General features: G+C 44.7%; 1 protein-coding gene across 1 annotated transcript in view; it reads right to left on the bottom strand.

Moving 5' to 3' along the window:
• Nucleotides 1-22,106, bottom strand: part of dhx30 (DEAH (Asp-Glu-Ala-His) box helicase 30) — a 132,219-nt gene extending 110,113 nt beyond the window's left edge. The window contains exons 1-2 of the mRNA XM_041190463.1: nt 21,826-22,106; nt 10,754-10,881 (exon numbers count right to left, since the gene is read on the bottom strand). Of these exons, the coding sequence (XP_041046397.1) occupies nt 10,754-10,881; nt 21,826-22,084 (387 nt within the window). The 5' untranslated portion in view covers nt 22,085-22,106. The remainder of the gene's footprint in view (nt 1-10,753; nt 10,882-21,825) is intronic.
• Nucleotides 22,107-23,563: the final 1,457 nt, after the last annotated feature.

The following is a 23,563-nucleotide window of genomic DNA, read 5'->3' as shown; positions in this document are numbered from 1 at the left end:
GTAGAAATGAGCTGAAATATATACTGTTTAAGGGGGGTTGGAATAGGTGAAGCTGGATAGAAGGCCAGCGATAGGTGGAGGCAAAGGAGAGATTGCGAAAGATCTTATAAATAAAAGGTCAAAGGGTTGCTAATAGTGGTGGTGCTGGCTAAAGGGTGTGTGTGTGTGTGTGTGTGTGTGTGTGAAGGGAGGGGATGGTGGTGAGAAATAAGATCAAAAAGGCTAAAAGCTGGGGATAAAACAATGAATACAAAAATGCAAATAAATTTAAGAAATAATAATAACGAAAGTAAGTGGGAAAAAATAAAGAAATAATAATAAAGAAATAAAAATGAGTATCGAAAAAATGGGGGGATCTAAAAGGGATGGGGATGGAGGAGAGAGTTCATGGTTTGTTGTTGAACTCAATGTTAAGTCTGGAAGGCTGTAAAGTGCCTAATCGGAATATGAGGTACTGTTCCTCCAGTTTGCGTTGAGCTTCACTGGAACATTGCAGCAGGCCGAGGATGGACACTTGGGCATGAGAGCAGGGTGGTGTGTTGAAATGGCAAGCGAGAGGAAGATCTGGGTCATGCTTGCGGACAGACCGAAGGTGTTCCGCAAAGCGGTCACCCAATCTGTGTTTGGTCTCTCCACTATAGAGGAGACCGCATTGGGAGCAGTGAATGCAGTAGACCAAATTGAGGGAAGTGCAAGTGTAGTGCTGCTTCACTTGAAAGGAGTGTTTGGGCCCTTGGATGGTGAGGAGGGGGGAAGTAAAGGGGCATGTGTTACACCTTCTGCGATTCCATGGGAAGGTGCCGTGGGAGGGGGGTTGAGGTGCTGGGGGTGATGGAGGAGTGGACCAGGGTGTCCCAGAGGGAACGGTCCCTACGGAATGCCGACAGCAGGGGTGAAGGGAAGATGTGTTTGGTGGTGGCATCATGCTGGAGTTGGCGGAAATGGCGGTGGATGATCCTTTGAATGCGGAGGCTGGTGGGGTGATAAGTGAGGACAAGGGGGACCCTATCATGGTTCTGGGAAGGAGAGGAAGGTATGAGGGCAGAGGAACGGAAAATGGGTCGGACACGGTTGGGGGCCCTGTCAACCGCCATAGGTGGGAAACCTTGGTTAAGGAAGAGCATGTCAGAGGCACTGCTTTGGAAAGTGGCATCATCGGAACAGATGCGACGGAGGCAAAGGAACTTAGAGAATCGGATGGAGTCCTTACAGGAAGCAGGGCATGAGGAGCTGTAGTTGAGGTAGCTGTGGGAGTCAGTGGGCTTGTAATAAATATTAAAAACAAAAAAACTGCGGATGCTGGAAATCCAAAACAAAAACAGAATTACCTGGAAAAACTCAGCAGGTCTGGCAGCATCGGTGGAGAAGAAAAGAGTTGACGTTTCGAGTCCTCATGACCCTTCGACAGAACTTGAGTTCAAGTCCAAGAAAGAGTTGAAATATAAGCTGGTTTAAGTTGTGTGGGGGGGGGGGGGCGCAGAGAGAGAGAGAGAGAAGTGGAGGGGGGGGCTGTGGTTGTAGGGACAAACAAGCAGTGATAGAAGCAGATCATCAAAAGATGTCAACAACAATAGAACAGAAGAACACATAGGTGTTAAAGTTGGTGATATTATCTAAACGAATGTGCTAATTAAGAATGGATGGTAGGGCACTCAAGGTATAGCTTTGGTGGGGTTGGGGAGAGCATAAAAGATTTTAAGATATTTTAAAATAATGGAAATTGGTGGGAAAAGAAAAATCTATATAATTTATTGGAAAAAAAAGGAAGGGGGAAACAGAAAGGGGGTGGGATGGGGGAGCTCACGACCTAAAGTTGTTGAATTCAATATTCAGTCCGGAAGGCTGTAAAGAGCCTAGTCGGAAGATGAGGTGTTGTTCCTCCAGTTTGCGTTGGGCTTCACTGGAACAATGCAGCAAGCCAAGGACAGACATGTGGGCAAGAGAGCAGGGTGGAGTGTTAAAATAGCAAGCGACAGGGAGGTTTGGGTCATTCTTGCGGACAGACCGCAGGTGTTCTGCAAAGCGGTCGCCCAGTTTACGTTTGGTCTCTCCAATGTAGAGGAGACCACATTGGGAGCAACGAATGCAGTAGACTAAGTTGGGGGAAATGCAAGTGAAATGCTGCTTCACTTGAAAGGAGTGTTTGGGTCCTTGGACGGTGAGGAGAGAGGAAGTGAAGGGGCAGGTGTTGCATCTTTTGCGTGGCCATGGGGTGGTGCCATAGGAGGGGGTTGAGGTGTAGGGGGTGATGGAGGAGTGGACCAGGGTGTCCCAGAGGGAGCGATCCCTACGGAATGCCAATAAGGGGGGTGAAGGGAAGATGTGTTTGGTGGTGGCATCATGCTGGAGTTCGCGGAAATGGCGGAGGATGATCCTTTGAATGCGGAGGCTGGTGGGGTGGTAAGTGAGGACAAGGGGGACCCTATCATGTTTCTGGGAGGGAGGAGAAGGCGTGAGGGCGGATGCGCGGGAGATGGGCCGGACACGGTTGAGGGCCCTGTCAACGACCGTGGGTGGAAAACCTCGGTTAAGGAAGAAGGAGGACATGTCAGAGGAACTGTTTTTGAAGGTAGCATCATCAGAACAGATGCGACGGAGGCGAAGGAACTGAGAGAATGGGATGGAGTCCTTACAGGAAGCGGGCTGTGAGGAGCTGTAGTCGAGGTAGCTGTGGGAGTCGGTGGGTTTGTAATGGATATTGGTGGACAGTCTATCACCAGAGATTGAGACAGAGAGGTCAAGGAAGGGAAGGGAAGTGTCAGAGATGGACCACGTGAAAATGATGGAGGGGTGGAGATTGGAAGCAAAATTAATAAGTTTTTCCAAGTCCCAACAAGAGCATGAAGCGGCACCGAAGTAATCATTGATGTACCAGAGAAAGAGTTGTGGAAGGGGGCCGGAGTAGGACTGCAACAAGGAATGTTCCACATACCCCATAAAGAGACAGGCATAGCTGGGGCCCATGCGGGTACCCATAGCCACACCTTTTATTTGGAGGAAGTGAGAGGAGTTGAAGGAGAAATTGTTCAGCGTGAGAACAAGTTCAGCCAGACGGAGGAGAGTAGTGGTGGATGGGGATTATTCGGGCTTCTGTTCGAGGAAGAAGCTAAGGGCCCTCAGACCATCCTGGTGGGGGATGGAGGTGTAGAGGGATTGGACGTCCATGGTGAAGAGGAAGCGGTTGGGGCCAGGGAACTGGAAATTGTTGATGCGACGTAAGGTGTCAGAGGAATCACGGATGTAGGTGGGAAGGGACTGGACAAGGGGAGAGAGAAGGGAGTCAAGATAACGAGAAATGAGTTCTGTGGGGCAGGAGCAAGCTGAGACGATCGGTCTACCGGGGCAGTTCTGTTTGTGGATTTTGGGTAGGAGATAGAAGCGGGCCGTCCGAGGTTGGGCGACTATCAGGTTGGAAGCTGTGGGAGGAAGATCCCCAGAGGAGATGAGGTCAGTGACAGTCCTGGAAACAATGGCTTGACGTTCAGTGGTGGGGTCATGGTCCAGGGAGAGGTAGGAGGAAGTGTCTGCGAGTTGACGCTCAGCCTCTGCGAGGTAGAGGTCAGTGCGCCAGACAACAACAGCACCACCCTTGTCAGCGGGTTTGATGACAATGTCAGGGTTGGACCTGAGAGAATGGAGTGCAGTAAGTTCAGAGAGAGACAGGTTAGAATGGGTGAGAGGAGCAGAGAAACTGAAACGACTAATGTCGCGTTCTCAATGAAAAGATCAAGAGACGGTAAGAATACAGAGGGAGGGGTCCAGGTGGAGGGAGAATATTGGAGATGGGTAAAAGGATCCGTTGAATTGGGAGAGGACTCCTGCCCAAAGAAGTGAGCCCGGAGACGAAGACAGCGGAAGAAGAGTTCAGCATCATGCCGAGCCCGAAATTAATTGAGGTGAGGGCGTAAGGGTATGAAACTAAGTCCTTTGCTGAGCACTGAACGTTCAGCATCGGAGAGGGGAAGGTCAGGGGGTATAGTGAATACACGCCTGGGGTTGGGATTGGAAGATGGGGTGGGGACGGAGGGACGGGCAGGGGTGGAGGGTCCTAGATGGGTGTTGGTGTCGATGAGTTGTTGGAGCTTGCGTTCCTTAGCACTTGAGAGAAAGAGAAAAAGTTTCTTGTTGAGGCGTCGGATGAGCCGAAGAATAAAATGAAACTGGGGGCACGCGCAGCTTTGAAAAAGGGTACAGCGGTGCTGCTGGAGGGAGAGGTCGAGTGTGTTCATATGGCGGCGCATGGCACTGAGTGTGGATTTTAGAATGTGACGGGAACAGCAGTCCGAGAAACGTTTTATGTCCCGGAGATACCTGTAATCCTGGGTGGGTTCGAAACATGAGGGGTGGAATTTCAGTTGAAATCCACGTGGGGTAAATCTGAGACGGAGACAGTCACTGAGAAAGGAGATATGGCTGTGAAAGCGGGTTTTAGTAAACATCTTGTCAAACACCAGGAGGGAAATAGAAAGCAATGAAGGTGAGCAAGGCAAAAGAGAGGAACGGAAATCTTGTCGCAGAAAAGAACAGAACTTCTTCAAGGAGGTAGGCATTTCTTGAAGAGCAGTGGCAGTCAATTAAATATAATATTGGTGCACAGTCTATCACCAGAAATTGAGACAGAGAGGTCAAAAAAGGGGAGGGAAGTGTCAGAGATGGACCGTGTGAAAGTGATGGAGAATTGGAAGCAAAATTGATAAATTTTTCCAGGTCCAAATGAGAGATTCCTTGTTCCAATCCTACTCAGGCTCCCCCCGCAACAACTCTTCTCTTGGTACACCAATGACTGTTTCGGTGCTGCTTCATGCTCTCGTCTAGACCTCGAAAAATTTATCAATTTTGCTTCCAATTTCCACCCCTCCATCACTTTCACATGGTCCATCTCCGATACTTCCCTTCCTTTCCTTGACCTCTCTGTCTCAATTTCTGGTGACAGACTGTACATCAATATTCATTACAAGCCCAGCGACTCTCACCGCTACCTCAACTACAACTCCTCACACCCTGCTTCCTGTAAGTACTCCATCCCATTCTCTCAGTTCCTTCGCCTCTGTCGCATCTGTTCCGATGATGCCACTTTCCAAAACAGTGCTTCTGACATGTCTTCCTTCACTGAGGTTTTCCACCCACGATGATTGACAGGGCCCCCAACCGTGTCCGACCCATCTCCCACGCCTCTGCCCTCACAACTTCCTCTCCCTCCCAGAACCATGATAGGGTCCCCCTTGTCCTCCCTTTTCACCCCATCAGCCTCCGCATTCAAAGGATCATCCGCTGCCATTTCCGCCAACTCCAGCATGATGCCACCACCAAACACATCTTCCCTTCACCCCCACGTCGGCATTCCGTAGGGACCATTCTCTCCAGGACACCCTGGTCCATTCCTCCATCACCCCCAACACCTCAACCCCCTCCCACGGCACCTTCCCATGCAATCGCAGAAGGTGTAACACCTGCCCCTTTACATCCCCCTTCCTCACCGTCCAAGGGCTCAAACACTCCTTTCAAGTGAAGCATTGCTTCACTTGCACTTGCTTCAATTTGGTCTACTGCATTCACTGCTCCCAATGCGGTCTCCTCTCCATTGGAGAGACCAAACGCAGACTGGGTGACCGCTTTGCGGAACACCTTCGGTCTGTCCGCAAGCATGACCCAGACCTTTCTGTCACTTGCCATTTCAACACACCATCCTGCTCTCATGCCTATGTATGCATCCTTGGCCTGCTGCAATGTTCCAGTGAAGCTCAACGCAAACTGGAGGAACAGCACCTCATCTTCTGATTAGGCACTTTACAGTCTTCTGGACTTAACATTGAGTTCAACAACTTCAGACTATGAAATCTCTCTACCATCCCCACCCCTTTTAGATCCCCCATTTTTTCGATACTCATTTTTATTTCTTTATTTTTATTTATTTTTTTACCTACTTACTTTCATTATTATTATTTCTTAAATTTATTTACATTTTTATTCATTGTCTTATCCCCAGCTTTTAGCCTTTTCGATCTTTTATCTCACCATCATCTCTTCCCTGTACCCCACCCCCACTAGGGCCATCTGACACTTTCCAGAGTGCTTACCCTGGTCCTGCCATTATCACATTCTGCTTTCCACTCTTAGTGTCACCATTAGCACCTTCTTTAGCCAGCACCACCATTTTTAGCAACCCTTTGACCTTTTGTTTGTCTTTTGACCTTTTGACATCTTTCACAATCTCTCCTTTGCTGGCCTTCTATCTAGCTTCAGCTATTCTATCCCCCTTAAACAGTGTATAAATCACCACTTCCCTCAGCTCTGAAGAAGAGTCATACAGACTCAAAAGTTTAACTCTGTCTTTCTCTCCACAGATGCTGTCAGACCTGAGTTTTTCCAGCATTTTTTGCTTTTGTTTCAGATTTCCAGCATCTGCAGTACTTTACCTTTATCTAAGTTCTAAATTAGGTTTACCGTGTATGTATGTGAATGCATAGTATGGGTTAAATAAGGTTGGTGACTGCAGTCTCAGGTAACCAAGAGGGAAAATGATGAATGTCCCGTCGAGAACAGAGACCTGGTTCAAAAAAGGGGCAGGACTGGGTGTTAAATATTCTTGGATGTTTCAGAAAGATAGGGAAGAAAAGAAAGGAGGAGAGATAGCAGTATTGATTAAAGATAATATTATAGTGCTGGAGAGAGGGGATGTTCTGAAGGGGTCAAGGACAGAAACTATTTGGTTCGAGCTAAGAAACAACACAGGTACCATCACATTACTGGGTATTTTCTTCGGGCTTCAACTAGGGGGGAAGATATAAAGGAAGAAATTTGCAAGGAAATTACAGAGGTGCAAAAAAAGTAATTGTAATGGGTATCATTAATTATCCTATTATAGACTGGGATAGTAATATCATAAAGGGCAGAGTGGGTAAGGGGTTTCCGAAGTGTGTTCAGATCTATTTTCTATGTATGTTCCTAGTCCAACAAGGAAATGATGTGCATCAAGTGGACCAAGTGTCAGTGAGGAAACATTATACAATATTTAGGAAAGTACCCTAAGGTTCTTTAGCTATGGAAAAAGACAAGGAGCAATCCGGAACAAAAAAATAATTATTTGGAGGAGGGCCAATTTCAATGGGGTGGAACAGATCTGTCCCAGGTAAATTGGAATCAAAGGCTGACCAGCAAATTGTAATGGAACCATGGGCTGTCTTTAAAGAGGAGATGGTTCAGATACAGTCAAGCTATGTTCCAATGAGAGGAAATGGTAGCTCAAACAAAGCCAGAGTTCCCTGGATGAAGAAAGAGATGAAGGGTAAGATAAAGCAGAAAAAAGGTGTATATGACAGATATCAGGTTGATACTACAAGTGGGAAACAGGCTAAATGTAGAAAGTTCAGAGGGAAGTGAAAAAAAGAAATGAGAAGCAAAGAGAATGAGAGAAGAGACTGGCAGCTAACATAAAAGGCAATCCAAAAATCATCTTTAGCAATATAAATAGTAAAACGGTGGTTAAAAGTAGTAGGGCTGATTAGGGACCAAAAAGAAGATTTGCGCATTAAGGCAGAGGGCATGGCCGAGGTAGCAAATGAGTACTTTGCATCTGTCTTTACCAAGGAAGAGGGTGCTTCCCAAGTCATTTGGACTAGAGGAAGGTTTTCAATTGGGGTCAGTGTTAGGTTCACTACTTTTCTTGATCTGTCTTGGTCTAGCTTGGGTGTGCAAGGCACAGCTTCAAAATTTGCAGATGACACAAAACTTGGAAGTATTGTGGACTGTGAGGAGGATAGTGATGGACTTCAAGAGAACATGGACAGGCTGGTGGAATAGGCAGACAAGTGGCAGATAAAATTAAATGCAGCGAAGTCTGAAGTGATGCATTTCAGGAGGATGAATGAGGAGAGGCAATATAAAATATAGGATACAATTCTAAGGGAGCTGCAGGAGCAGAGGGACCTGGGATATATGTGTACAAGTCATTGAAGGTGGCAAGGCAGGTTCTGAAAGTGGTTAAGAAGGCATACAAGATCCTGAGCTTTATAAATAGGGGCATAGAGTACAAAAACAAAAGAGTTATGGTGAACCTTTTTAAAACAATGGTTTGGCATCATTAAATGATTACTGCAGAATTGTCCAATTCTGGGCACCACACTTTAGGAAGGATGTAAACGTTTTAGAAAGGGATTTTTTATATATCACTTCATGGGACGTAGGCGTCACTGGTTGTGCCTGCAATTATTGTCCATCCCTAATTACCCTTGAGAACTGAGTGGCTTGCTGGGTCATTTCAGAGGGCATTTAAGAGTCAACCACATTCCTGTGGGTCTGGAGCCACATGTCGGCCAGATTTCCTCCCCTAAAGGACGTTAGTGAACCAGGTGGGTTTGAATGACAATCGACAAAGGTTTCATGGTCATCATTTGACTCTTAATTCCAGATTTTTTTATTGAATTCAAATTTCACCATCTGCTGTGCTGGCATTCGAGCCCTGGTCCCCAGAGAATCCTGGGTATCCGGAGTATTAATCTGGTGACAATGCCAATACACCACTGCCTCCCCAGAAAAGATTCATGAAAATAGTTCCAGGGAAGAGAAACTTCAGTTATGGGTATAGATTAGAAAAGCTGCAGCAGTTCTCCTTACAGAAGAGGCTGAGAGGAGATTTGATAGAGGTGTTCAAAATCATGAGAAGTTTTGACAGAATAGAGTGAAACTGTTCCTGTTGGGAAAAGGGTCGAGGACCAGAGGACACCAATTTAAGATAAATGGCAAAGATGACATGAGGAAAAACATTTTTTTTAAACACAGCAAGTATAGGGTCTAGAATGTACTGCCTGAGAGTGCGGCGGAGACAGATTCAGTTGTGGCTTTCAAAAGAGAATTGGATAGTTATCTGAAGAGAAAAAAATTGTAGGGCCATGGGAAAAAGGCGGGAAAATGGGATTGGCTGAGTTGCTGTTGCAAAGGATACAATGTGCTGAATGGCCTCCTTACGCACTGTAACCATTCTATGATTCTAACCTTGGTTAGCCTACAATTGGAATATAGTACAGTGATCAGTTCTGGTTACCATATTATAAAAAGGATATAGAGGTACAACAGAGATGCAAAACAGATTTACTAGAATGATAACAAAACTGAAGTTATATCTATCAGGAAAATTGAACAAAAAAACACCATAAAGGTCTTTAATATTAAATGTTTTATAAGGTAGACAAATATAAGGTGTTTCAATTAGCAAGGAGGACCAGATAATCACTCTTAAATCCAACAGAAAACTCAAGAGAAACTTCTTTACTCAGAGTGTGGTTAGAATGTGGAACTCATTTGCACAAGGAATAGGCAAGGTGAAAGCACAGACACATTTTAAGAAAAGCAAAATAAAGGCATTAAGAAGAATGAAATAAAAGGATATGTTAATGGGGTCATATAAAGTAGCATGGGAAAATGCTCACGTGGAGCATAAACACTGGAACACTGGTATGGATCTGTTGAGACTGTGTTTGGGCTCCAAATACATGTAATAACATGTAATACACCATACCAACAACCCCTTTTTGGTTCACACGGGAAAAGCAGCCACTTGGGCAAGGCACAAAAGTGTAAGTGGTATTTGTGGAACTGTTTCCAGAAAAGGTCAGAGCCTCAGAAATTGGGGAGAAGCACAGCAAAAAAAAAAGAATGAGACCAATCAAAGGGTAGCATTTAGCGCCATTAGATCCCACTCAACAATTGACCTCAAGTTGCAGGCATCAGCTAGTGAGCAGCAGTGATCATTTTTGCTTTGAAGAGCTGACAAATAACATAGGTTGCCTTATCCCAGACCTCATTTCACTGTCCATAAACAATTGTCAGCATGCTTACAGGCTTCTAGCAGAGCCCAGTTCATTCAGCCAACAACACAATGTGTCCATGGTGATCTGGGGTAGGAGGGGCAAAAGTAGAGATGCATAAATGCTATAGCATCAACATCAAGCATCATGCAGAAATCAATACAATACCCATGTCACTCAATCCCCAGTTTGAATCTCACCAACTGAGAATGTGTTGAACTATTTCTCATGGGATGATGGTGGGAGTTGGTTCATTATTAGTTTTCAAAAGGGAATTGGATGTGTACTTGAAAAGGAAAATTTTGTAGGGCTATGGGGAAAGAGTAAGGGGGTGGGACTAATTAGGAAGTTCTGTTAAAAAGTCAGCTAGGGCACAATGGACTGAATGGCCTCCTTCTAAGATACTAAAAGATTCTATGTAGATAGTAAGACAAGATACCCTGGGGTCATTTTTTTTTAATTATTCATTCTCAGGGTGTGGGCATTACTGTCAAAGCCATTTATTAGCTATCCCTATAGATACAACTGAGTAGCTAATTGGCTCACTTTAGAGCTATAAATTAGCCCGCTGGAGTGTAACTGGAGTCACAATTGGGCCAAACCAGGTAAGGTCAGCAGGTTTCCTTCATTAAATGAGCCGGTTGCATTTCTGATAGCTCCATGGTCACTTTTTACTGATATCAGCTTTTTATTTTCAGATTTTGTTTTGACTGAATTCAGATTCTAAACCTGCCTTAGAGGGATTTTCACTCAAATTCTCTGGATTATTATGCAGATCTGTAGAGTATTAATTCAATAACTTTATTGAATGCTGTAGGGTTGCACAGCTGGGGTTGTGGAATCAGGAAGCCTGCCCATTTGTCCTTACCACAGTAGAAGTGCCAAGGCTGAACTGATCATAGATAATTTGCCAAAATTAAATGGAAAAATAAACACTAGATAACCCTTACTTTAATGTGTCCATCAAACGATTTGTAGACAATGTGATCCTTCACATCAGAAACCTTTAGAGCTCGCTGCATAACCTGAGCCAGCAGGCCCTTAGGCTGTGGAAATTCCTGGAGCAGAGCCTGTAAATCTGAGACAACAGTTTTAGTTAGATTCAGTATGCCAGCCATTATCAAGGTCCTAAAAACCTGGGACAATCATTTTTTTTCCCCTTCTCCATGAGGCAACAGCTGGCTGTGGAACAGATCACCATACACAGATCACCATGACCCAAGTGACCATTATGCAAGGTGTGGCTACAGATGCTGAGCCTGGGGTGGGGGCTCACAGGCTATCCTGACCTTGCTTTCACCCAACATCTAAAAATGCACTTGCTCTGTCATTGGAAAGTGATAATAATGAAAACCCTGGTCCATTCCCTTCCTTCCTCATCACACCAACCCAACCCAAGGGCAGCCAACAGCAGTCTGACTGATCACAGTTGAAGTTGGTTGGTACAGCACAGAGTCTAGAACATAGGAAATCATACAAAAGAAAGGTTCACATTAGATTTCCAATTCTTGCCCCTCTGCACCAACCATCTACCTCACTGCTAGGATTTCTTGATGTTGACTGCTCCTGGCAACATTGCAGAAGTTATGGTTTAATAACTCAGTTGCTATTTATTAATAAATTAGTGCATAAACAGTTATAGAGTCAGAGCTTTACAGCACAGAAAGAGGCCCTTTGGCCCATCATGTCCACACCAGTCATCAAGCCCCTATCCACTCTAATCCCATTTTCCAGCACTTAGCCCATAGCCTTGTATGCTGTGGCATTTCAAGTGTTCATCTAAGTGCTTCTTAAATGTTGTGAGGATTCACGCCTCTACCACCCTTTCAGGCAGTGAGTTCCAGATGCTCCCCCACCCTCTGGGTGAAAAACATTTTCCTCACACTAAGGGGAAATGTTTCTTCCAATCGACCCTATCTATGCCCCTCATAATTCTGTACACCTCAATCAGGTCCTCCCTCAGCTTTCTCTGCTCTAAGGAAAACACGCCCAACCTATCTAGTCTCTCTTCATAGTTGAAACACTCCAGCCCAGGTAACATCCTGGTGAATCTCCTCTGCACCCTCTCCACTGCAATTACATCCTCCCAAAGTGTGGTGACCAGAACTGCACACAGTGCTCCAGATGCGGCCTAACTAACGCTTTATACAGCTCCACCTTTACCTCCCTGCTCTTGTATTCAATGCCTCGACTAATAAAGGCAAGTATCCCATATGCCTTCTTAATCACCTTATCTACCTGTCCTACTGCCTTCAAGGATCTATCGACATGCAGACCAAGGCCCCTCTGACCCTCTGTACTTCCTAGGGTCCTACCATTCATCATGTACTCCCTTGCTTTGTTAGTCTTCTCAAAATACATCACTTCACATTTTTCAGGATTAAATTCCACTTGCCACTGTTCTGCCCATCTGACCAGTCTGTCTATATTGTCTTGTAGTCTATGGCTTTCCTCCTCTTTATTTGCCACACCATTAATTTTCGTGTCATCTGTGAACTTACTCATCATACCTCCTACATTCATATCTGGATCATTAATGTAACACTGCAAACAGCAAGGGACCCAGCACTGAACCCTGCAGTACGCCACTGGGCACAGGCTTCCAGTCACAAAAACAACCTTCGACCATCACCGTTTGCCTCCTGCCACAAAGCCAATATGCTAAATTGTCCTGGATCCCATGGGCTCTTTCCTTCTTGACCAGTCTCGCATGCAAGGCCTTGTCAAAAGCCTTACTGAAGTCCTTGTAAACTACATCAACTGCACTATTGTAATCTACACACCTAGACACGTTCTCAAAAAATTCAATCAAATTTGTTAGACAGGATCTCCCCCTGACAAAGCCATGCTGACTCTCCTTGATTAATCCTTGCCTCTCAAAGTGGAGATTAATTCTGTCCCTCAGAATTTTTTCCAAAGTTTCCCGACCACTGATGTTAGACTCACTGGCCTATAGTTCCCTGGTTTATCCCCACCACCCTTCTTGAATAATGGTACATTTGCTGTCCTCTACTCTTCTGGCACCTCTCCTGTGGCCAGAGAGGATTTGAAAATTAATGTCAAGGCCCCTGCCATCTCCTCCCTTGTCTCCCACAGCAGCCTGGGACACATCTCATCGGGGCCTGGGGAATTATCCACTTTTAAGCCCACTAAAACTGCTAATACGTCCTCCCTCTCAATGCTAATTTGTTCAAGTATATCACAGTATATCACTCTTTCCCTCGTTATCTTCTTGCCCCTAATGTACTTATATTTGGATTTTCCTTTATTCTACCAGCCAGTGTTTTTTCATACCCCCTCTTCGCTCCCCTAATTCCTTTTTTAAGTAACCCCCTGCACTTTCTATACTTATCTAGGGTTTCCTGCTGTTTTGAGCCCTTGGTATCTACCAAGCTTCCCTTTTTTACCTTATCCAATCCTATACATTCGTCAACATCCAGGGTTCTCTGGACTTGTTGGTCTCACCCTTCACCTTTTCTCACCCTTCACCTTTACGGGAACATGTTGGCCCTGAACTCTCACTATTTCCTTTTTGAATGACTCCTACTGCTCTGATGTAGATTTTCCTACAAGTAGCTGCTCCCAGTCCACTTTGGCCAGATCCCGTCTTATCATATTAAAATTGGCCTTCCCCCAATTCAGAACCTTTATTTCCGGCTCATCTTTGTCCTTTTCCGTAACTACTTTAATTCTTCCTGAGTTATGGTCACTATCACCAACATGCTCCCCCACTAACACTTCTACCACTTACTTGGCTTCATTCCCTAAAACTAGGTCCAGCACCATCCCCTCTCTTGTAGGACTTTCTACATGCTGGCATAAAAAAGCTCTCCTGGATACATTTTAAGAATTCTGCTCCTTCTAAGCCTTTCACACTTTGTCTATCCCAATTAATATTGGGAAAGTTGAAATCCCCTTAATAGCCTATTATTTTTACACTTTTCTGAGATATGTCTGCATATCTGCCCTTCTATCTCTCTGTTCGGGAGTCCATAGTACTCTCCCAGCAATGTGATTGCCCCCTTTTTGTTTTTAAGCTCTACTCATATGGCCTCATTTGAGGAATCTTCTAACATATCATCCCTCCTTATTGCAGTATTGACTCCTTGATCAATATTGTGACACCGCTTCCTCTTTTACATCCACCCTCCGTCTTACCTGAAGATTCTATACCCCAGAATATTGAGCTGCCAGTCCTGCCTCTCCACCAACCATGTCTCTGTGATCGCAATGATATCATATCCCCATGTATTAATCAATACCCTCAACTCATCTGCCTTACTCGCAAGACACCTTGCATTAAAATAAATGTCATCCAGCCTTGCCATGCTCCCTTAACATGTGCTTTAACTTGACTATATATGCGCTGCCTTCCAGGCTAACTTGGTTTTTCCTCTATACTTGTCTGTGCATCACCGTCTACTATACCTCCACTCCATTTCCTATCCCCCTGCCAAATTAGTTTAAACTCCCACCAAAAGTACCAGCAAACCGCCCCGCAAGGATGTTGATCCTGTTCCGGTTTAGGTGCAACCCATCAAACTTATACAGGTCCCACCTTCCCTAGAAACGGACCCAGTGATCCAGGAGTCTAAAGCTGCCTCTCCTGCACTAACTCTTCAGCCACACATTCCTCTAATCTATCTATTCCTATACTTGTTAGCACGTGACACCGGGAGTAATCCATGACAACATTTGAGGTCCTGCTTTTCAATCTGCTACCCAGCTCCCTAAATTCTTGCTGCAGGACCTCATCCCTCGTTCCATTTATGTTGTTGGTACCAATGTGAACCACAATTTCTGGCTGTTCACCCTCCCCCTTCGGAATGCCCTGCAGCTGTTCCATGACATCCTTGACCCTGGCCAAGGGAGGCAACACACCTTCCTGGAGTCATGTCTGCGGTCACAGAAACACCTGTCTGTACCCCTCATTTTTGAATCTCTTAACTCATATCAAATTACAAAAATCAAGGGGTGGCGTGGTGGTATTGTCACTGGATTAGTATTCTAGAGACCCAGGGTAATGTTCTGGGGACCTGGGTTTGAATCCCACCATGGCAGATGGTGAAATTTGACTTCAATAAAAATATGAATTAAAAAGTCTGATGATAACCGTGCAACCATTGCAGATTGCCCAAAAAAACCCACCTGGTTCACTAATGTCCTTTAGGGCAGAAAATCTGCTGTCTGGCCTACATGTGAGTCCAGACCCACAATAATGTGATTGACTCTTAAATGCCCTCTGATAGGGATGGGTATTAAATGCTGGCCTAGCCAGTGGTGCCCACAACCCATGAACAAATTAAAATGAAGAAAAAAATTACGAGTTAATCCTTAATTAGGGTTTATTAATGCATTGTTACTGTTTACTCAATTACTTCTTAAAAATTTGTTCTCAGGATGTGGATATCACTGACTAGGCCAGCATTGTTGCCCTGAGAAGGCGATGACAGGCTACCTTCTTAATTGAACTGAGTAGTTTGTTAGACCACTTCAGAGGAGAGTGAAGAATCAACCAAGTTGGTGTGGGACTGGATACAGGCTGGGTAAGGACAAAAGTATTCTCGAAAAGACATTAGTAAATCAGTTGGTATTTTAAGACAATCTGATAGCTTCATGGTCCCTTTCACTGATAGTAGCTTTTATATCCTTTAAACAAACATTTGAATCTAATTTAATAGTACTATTTAATAAAGTATTTAATGATTACAGAATCAACAACTTATATTTACATAGCTCCTTTAACATCATAAAGCATCCCAGGGTGCTTCACAGAAGTGTTATAAAGCAATATTAAACACCAATGCAGATAAAGCAATATTAGGTCAGATGGCCATAAGTTAAGTCAGGAGTGGCGTCTTAAAGGAAGAACGAGAGGGAGAGAGTAGGAAAGGTTTAGGGGGCAGATTCCAGAACAGAGGTCTGCTTAGGTCTGAGGCAACTGAAGGTGCAGCCACAAATAGTGCAGCAATTAAAATTGGGGATGTGCATGGGGCCAGAATTAGATAAACCCCAGTTATCTCAAAGGGTTGAGAGGTTGGAGGAGATTATAGAGATAGGGAAGGACAAGGTCATAAGGGGGATTTGAAAACATGGATGAGAGTTTTGAAACCAAGGCATTGCTTGACCAAGAAGCAATGTAGGTAAGCAAGCATTGGAGTGAAAGGGGGAACGGGACTTGGTGCGAGTAAAGACATGGCCAGCAGAGCTTTGGATGACCTCAAGTTTACAGAGGGTAGAAAGGGTAGTCGAGTTTAGAGGTAACAAAGGCTGAGGGCTTCACCTGCAGATGAGCTGATGCAGGATTGAAATCAGGTGATGTTAAGGAGGTGGAATTAGACGGTCTTAGTGATGGTGCAGACAAATGGTCGGAAACTCATCTCCGGGTCAAATACGACACCAAGGTTGTGAACAGTCTGATTAGCCTCAAACAGGGAGAAGGATGAAGTTGGTAATGAGGGAACGGAGTTTGGAGCGGGGGCGGGGGAAAATGGCTTCAGCCTTTCCCTATTTAACTGAAGGAAATTTCGGCTAATCAAGTATTGGATGGTGAATAAGCAGTCTGATAATTTAGCAACAATGCGAGAGGTGAGAGAGATGGTGGTGAGGTAGACTTAGGTGTCGTCAGTGTATATGTGAACACGAACACTGTGCTTTTGGATGACGTCACTGAGGGGCAACATGTAGATGGGAAAAAGGCCAAGGACAGATCCCTAGGGAACAGCAGCGGTGACTGTGCAGGAGAAGGAACAGAGTGATTGCGAATGATACACTGGCTACAATTAGGTAGATAACAAAAAACTGCGGATGCTAGAAATCCAAAACAAAAACAGAATTACCTGGAAAAACTCAGCAAGTCTGGCAGCATCAGCGGAGAAGAAAAGAGTTGACATTTCGAGTCCTCATGACCCTTCAACAGAACAGAGCAGTTCCGTTGAAGGGTCATGAGGACTCGAAACGTCAACTCTTTTCTTCTCCGTCGATGCTGCCAGACCGGCTGAGTTTTTCCAGGTAATTCTGTTAGATAAGAATGGAACCAGGTGAGCACAATCCCACCCAACTGGATGACAGTTGTGAGGTGTTGGAGGAGGATGGTGTGTTCAGCTGTGTCAAAGGCTGCAGACAAGTCGGGAAGAGATAGTTTACCTTTGTCATAGACACACACAATGTCATTTGTGACTTCGATAAGCTCTATTGAGTACATTGCCAGGGGCGGAAACCTATTTGGAGGGCTTCAAACTTGGAGCTCCAGGAACGGTGGGCATGAATTTGGAAGGCCACATCATGTTCAACGATTTGAGAGGAATGAGGTTAGAGATGTGGCAATGGTTTACGTGGATGGGTGGGATCAAGGGTTGGTCTTTTTGAGGAAAGGGGCAATGACAACAGATTTAAAGAGAGGGACGACACCTGATGAGAGAACACCATTAACATTGGCTAGCATCAGACCAGGAAGGGTAGTTGGGTAGTCTGCAATCTAGTGGGAATAGGGTGGAGGGAGGAGGAGGTGAGTCTCGTGGCCAAGATGAGTTCAAAGAGAGCATGTGGGGGGATAGGAATGAAACTATAGAAAGATTCAAGTTCAGGGCTAGGGCATACAGGAACTGTAAAGGAAACTTGGTCCTGTAGGATAGTGGAAGGGAAGGAAGCAGCAGATCGGATAGTCTTGAATTTAGTAACAAAGAAGTCCATTAGTTTCTCTGACTTTATTTTGACAGTAAGAATGGTGACAGAGGAGTTTAAGACTCCCTTTTCTCTCCTGGAGGAGAGAAAAGACAGAGTTATCTTTCCTTTCAAGGACGATCCTGGAAAGTGAACAATTTTGGCAGATGAGAGCAGGACCCGAAAATGCTTAATGTGGTGCAGCCAGATCCAGCAGTGAATGGCTAAACACATTAACCACCATATCCTTTCAAGTTTGTGTTCCTTGGACTTAAGGGAGTAGAGATGAGGGTTGTAACAGGACAACAGCTAGGGAGAGAAAGGAATGGTTTCATTGGGGATGAGGGCCTCAAAGGGGCAAGTGTGGATGTGATTGAGTACATCAGTAGCTGGAGAAATATTGTGACAAATGAAGGACCAAAGGCTAGACAATTGGGATGTTGAAAGTACAGTTGCAAGTAAATTGGGGGATAGTTTGTCCCAGGAGTAAGTACAGAAGAGGTAGCTTCTGTGCTGTATTCAGCCCAAAACTCAGTACACAATGCTCCAGCTGGAGCCTAACTAATATTTTATGAAGGTTTTGCATAACTTCCTTGCTTTTGTTTTTGATGCCTCAGTTTGTAAAGCCAAGTGTCCTGTATGACTTCTTAAACTCTAATTGTCCTGCATCCCAGTTAAAACTGTGACTTTATATTACCTCTCCTCATGTTTCCGACCAAAATGCACCGTCAATCCCTTATTCAAGACACCATTGAATTATTTGAATATTTACTTTAGTTCAGGTAGATATTTAGGAACATAAAACTTAGGATTTTATTCAAGAGTGGACCATTCAGCCCTTTGAGCCTATTCCACCATTCAATAAGATCAAGGCTGATCTGGTTGTGCTCAGCTCCAATGTCTGCTCCTCATAACCCTCGACTCTCTTGTCTAACAAAAATCTATCTAACTCAGCCTTGAATAAATTTAAAGCAAAGCCTCAACTACCTTATGGGGAAGAGAATTCCATACTCTGATGTCCCTCAGATAAAAAAAACTTTCTCCTCATTTGTCTTAAAGGGGAGACCTCTCATTCTTCAACTATGTCCCCAAATTCTAGTTTCCCCCACAACACAAAACATCCCCCCAGTTATCGACCCTCTCCTGTCCCCTCAAGATCTTATGTTTCAATAAGATCACCTCTCATTCTTCTAAACTCCAAAGGGTATAGGCCCAACCTTTCATCCAATAAGTTGTTCATCCCAGGAATGATTCAAGTGAACCTTTTCTGAACCACTTCTAATCCAATTATACCTTTATATTTAGTTTAATTCTTTAATGGATACCATGCTTTTGTGTTTATAGTAGAAATAGAAATTGTAGGCCAGTTAAAGCATAAGGGAGTTTGGCAAGGTTGTATGGTATTTATTTTAATGCAAGGAGTCTGACGAATCAGACAGATGAGTTGAGGTCACAAATTAACACATGGAAGTATGATGTAATTGCTGTCACAGAGACATGGTTGAGAAAGGGCAGGATTGGCAGCTCAATTTTCCAGGATATAGGGTCTTCAGGCGAGACAGGGAAGGAGGTAAAAAAGGAGGGGGTATTGCAATATTGATCAAGCAATCAATTACAGCAGTAAGGAGGAATGAAATCTTAGAAGGCTCCTCAAATGAATGAGTATGGGTAGAACTGAAAAACAAAAAAGGAGTAATCACATTGCTGGGAGTGTACTGTAGGCCCCCAAACAGTCAGAGAGAAATAGAAGAGCAGATATGTAGGCAAATTTCAGAGAAGTGTAAAAATAATACGGTAGTAATAGTGGGGAATTTCAACTTCTCCACCATTAACTGGGTTAGTCATAGTGTGATAGGTTTAGAGAGTGCAGAATTTTTAAAATGCATCCAGGAGAGCTTTTTAAGCCAGTACGTAGAAGGTCCTACAAGAGAGGGGGCGGTCCTGGACTTAATTTTAGGGAACGAAGTCAGGCAAGTGGTAGAGGTATCAGTGGGGGGAGCATTCTGCAGATAGTGATAACTCCGTTAGATTCAAGATTGTTATGGAAAAGGACAAGAACCGGCCAGAAATCAGAGTTCTAAATTGGGGGAAGGCTGATTTTAATAAGATCAGACATGATTTGGCCAGAGTGGACTGGCAGCAGCTACTTTTAGGTAAATCTGTGTCAGAGCAGTGGGACTCATTCAAGAAGGAAACAGGGAGAGTACAGGGCCAACATATTCCAGTAAAGATAAAGGGTGGGACCAACAAATCCAGGGAACCCTGGATGTCGAGGGATATATAGGATTGGATAAAGAGAAAAGGGGAGGCTTATGGTAGATACCGAGGGCTCAAAACAGCAGAAGCCCTAGAGGAGTACAGAATGTGTAGGGGGGAAACTTAAAAAGGAAATTAGGAGAGCAAAAAGGGGACATGAAAAACCATTGGCAGGTAAAATAAAGGAAAATCCAGTTATCTTACAAGTACATTAAGAGTAAGAGGATAACTAGGGGAAGAGTAGGGCCCATTAAGGAGCATAGTGGAAATTTGTGTGTGGAGCCGGAAGACGTAGGTAGGGTTCTAAATGAATACTTTGTGTCGGTGTTCACAACTGAGAGGGACAACGTGCGCATAGAAGTCAGGACAAAGGACTTTGATATTATTAAAGGAATTAGCATAGAAAGGGAGGAGGTTCTAAGCAGTCTGGCAGGCTGAAAAGTAGATAAATCTCCAGTCCCGGATGAAATGTATCCCAGGCTGTTCAGTGAGGCAAGGGAGGAGATAGCAGAAGTGCTGGCAATAATTTTCAATACCTAACCACAGGAGAGGTGCCAGAGGACTGCGGGGCAGCCAATGTGATACCGTTATTCAAGGGAGGAAAGGATAAACCAGGGAACTACAGGCCAGTCAGTCTAACCTCAGTGGTGGGGAAACTATTGGAAGCATTCCAAGACACAGAATTAATCTATACTTCGAGAGGCAGGGGTTAATCAAGGACAGTCAACATGGTTTCGTCAAGGGGAGGTCATGTCTGACCAATTTGATTGAATTTTTCAAAGCGGTGACCAGGTGTGTAGATGAGGGCAACGTATTTGATGTAGTCTACTTGGACTTCAGCAAGGCTTTTGATAAGGTCCCGTGTGGGAGACTGATAATGAAGGTAAGAGCCTATGGGATCCAAGGCGATTTGGCAAATTGGATCCAAAATTGGCTGAGTGGTAGGAAGCAGAGGGTGATGGTCAAGGGGTGTTTTTGTGACTGGATGCCTGTGTCCTGTGGGGTTCCACAGGGATCGGTATTGGGTCTCTGTTTCTGGAAATATAAACGATTTCAAATTTGAATGTAGGACGGTTGATCAGTAAGTTCTCGGATGACATGAAAATTGGTGGGGTGGTAAATAGTGAGGAGGATAGCCTTAGATTACAGAGGGATATAGACAGGCTGATCAGTGGCAAATGGAATTTAATCCAGATAAGTGTGAGGTGATGCACTTAGGCAGGACAAACAAGGCATAGGAATACATGATGAATGGTAGGACCTTGGGAAGTACCGAGGATCAGAGGGACCTTGATGTGCATGTCCACCGGTCCCTTAAGGTAGCGGAACAGGTAGATAAAGTGGTTAAGAAGGCATTTGGGATACTTGCCTTTATTAACCGAGGCATAGAATATAAGAGCAGGGAGGTTAGGCTGGAACTGTATAAAACGCTGGTTAGGCCATAGCTAGACTATTGTGTGCAGTTCTGGAATCCGCATCATAGGAAGGATGTGATTGCACCAGAGAGTGTGCAGAGAAGATTTACCAGGATGATAAAAAGCCTGGGCTAGGGAGTTTTAGTTATGAGGAGACATTGGATAGACTGGGTTTATTTTCCTTGGAGCAGAGGAGATTGAGGGGGGACATGATTGAGGTGTATAAAACTATGAGGGGCATAGATAAGGTAGACAGGAAGGAACTTTTCCCCTGGGTGGAGGGATCAGTACACAGGGGGCATAGATTTAAGGTAACAGGCAGGAGGTTTAGGCGGGATGTGAGGAAGAATTTTTTTCGCCCAGAGGGTGATGGGAATCTGGAACTCACTGCCTGAAAGGGTGGTAGAGGCAGAAACCTTCATAACATTTAAGAAGTATTTGGATGTGCACTTGCGATGTCATGGCATACAAGGCTATGGGCCTAGTGCTGGAAAATGGGATTAGAATAGCTAGGTACTTGTTTGACCGGTGCGGACTCGATGGGCCTTTTTCTATGCTGTCGACCTCTGTGACTTTATGTTTGATAATTTGATGTTTCACTAATGTAATATTATAAACAAGATTTTTTTTGCCTGCTTGTATACAGAGCAGAGGCTGAAGGTTGGAGTTTGGCCTCGGTTAGCTCCCACCTTGCTGCCTGCCCGTCCCTGCTGCCAACGGCAGCTCCGGCTGTTCCTCCTCGCCCCCGGGGTCCGGCTGCTGCTGCTGCCTCTGACTCGTCGTGTGTCTCAACCGGCTCATTCCTGCAGTCTGGCCGCAGTCCCATTCCAAGTGCCAGACAGAGAGTGGAAGTGCAACCGGGGCCCATGGCTCGGTGCTGGGGTGTCTCGACAGGCAAAGCCTCCTCGCTAAGAACCTCAACGGTCTGAAAGAGCCGACCACCGCCATCTCGGTGAGGACCAGCGCCGGCTCCAGGACTTCGCGGAGAGACAACGAGCAGCAGACAAGATGGACCTAAAAACACGAACTCCGACAATGAGCCCAGCGCCTCCCCTGGCGGCAGTATCAGGTAACGATGGGTTGGTTACGGCGAGAATTCCTCGCCTTTGTCAAAAGGCGCAGAGTTCCAACCGCCCCCTTGGCGATTGAAGGCCAGTTCTCAGGCTCTCCATTCTGGGTTGCCATCTGGTAGGATATTCGGTGGTTTATGAGAATCCCCATAAATTCTCCTGTTATATAGTACTACCACACTATATGTGCAGGCAATAAAAACGGTTACTGCAATGTAAGGAGTGTTAATCAGTCTCTGAATCCTTCCATCGCTTCAAGGATACCTCAATAATTTAGAGTAAGGAAGACCATTCAGTCCATCTTAATTAATTCATCCAGAAAGACAACATAGACCTTTCCTTGCAGCATCCCACTGCTCTATCCAGATCACTCTATGGGGCAAAGGTAAGGCAAAATTAGAGGCGTCAACTTCCAACTCAATCTGTGGCAGATTCTGACCTGCTGGGAAGACCCTCAGAATACCAAATTACGGTGCATAATGTGAGATTGGATTTTTACAAATGTTTTGGGGAATATTGTGTTATTCTGTAAAGGCGGCAAAGTCTGTGTGTGTGGTATTTAATTAAGCTGGGCAAGAGATTGATAGGAGACAGGTTGCCGGGGTGGGGGGGTGGGGGGGGGGTTGCGACATGAAAACGATAGACATGTTGTTAAAGGTACAAGTAAATAGGTTAAATCTAACATTTGCATTTTTAGATAAGTTGAGAGTTTGTTTGAATATCAAGGGGGTTCAGAGGTACCAAGAAACAGGTTTGCATCTTGCAGGAGTCCCATAAGTAAACAGTAGTGGGGATGTTATATTTTATTGACCTGAAAGCAAAGACAAAATGGAAACATGAAAAGATCTTATATTTGGAAGGGTTTGAGTTTCATAGAGGTGTGAGAACAATGGAATTGAGATGAAAGGAAAGAAAAGGTATTTTAGAGTTGCTGTTAAGCTGGAGCTATAGTGATAAGTGGAGATATCTGGAGCATTTGAGCTATGGCTGAAGCTCTGGGCTGGGAGATGATGCAGTTTGAATCAACAATCCAGTCAAGCCAGAAAAATCTTGGGATGCAAGAAGCAGTCTTATTCTGAAATGGATTCCACTGCAGTGTGAAAGTGGGTAAAGGTCATGTGGTATGCCTTCATTGAAGCTACAGCAGGTTGCCTTGTGTAATATTGCGGGATTTCATTGCAGACATCTATAAGGGAGTGTTGCCTGGAAGGTGTTTACTCGTGGATTTGACCAAGTAGAGAACTTTGGGGGGAATGTTTTGTAATGGTGTAACTGTAATCTTGTGTTTTCTTTTTTTTTTGTCAAAACTTTTACTTTTAATTTTTAAAATCCCAAAAGTGTTACTGGACCCCTTACT

The sequence above is a fragment of the Carcharodon carcharias genome, chromosome 6 (genome assembly GCF_017639515.1).
Source record: "Carcharodon carcharias isolate sCarCar2 chromosome 6, sCarCar2.pri, whole genome shotgun sequence".
In the NCBI taxonomy this organism is placed as follows: Eukaryota; Metazoa; Chordata; class Chondrichthyes; order Lamniformes; family Lamnidae; genus Carcharodon; species Carcharodon carcharias.
The sequence above is the reverse complement of the archived record's forward strand: the minus strand, read 5'-3'. Positions and strand labels throughout refer to the sequence as shown.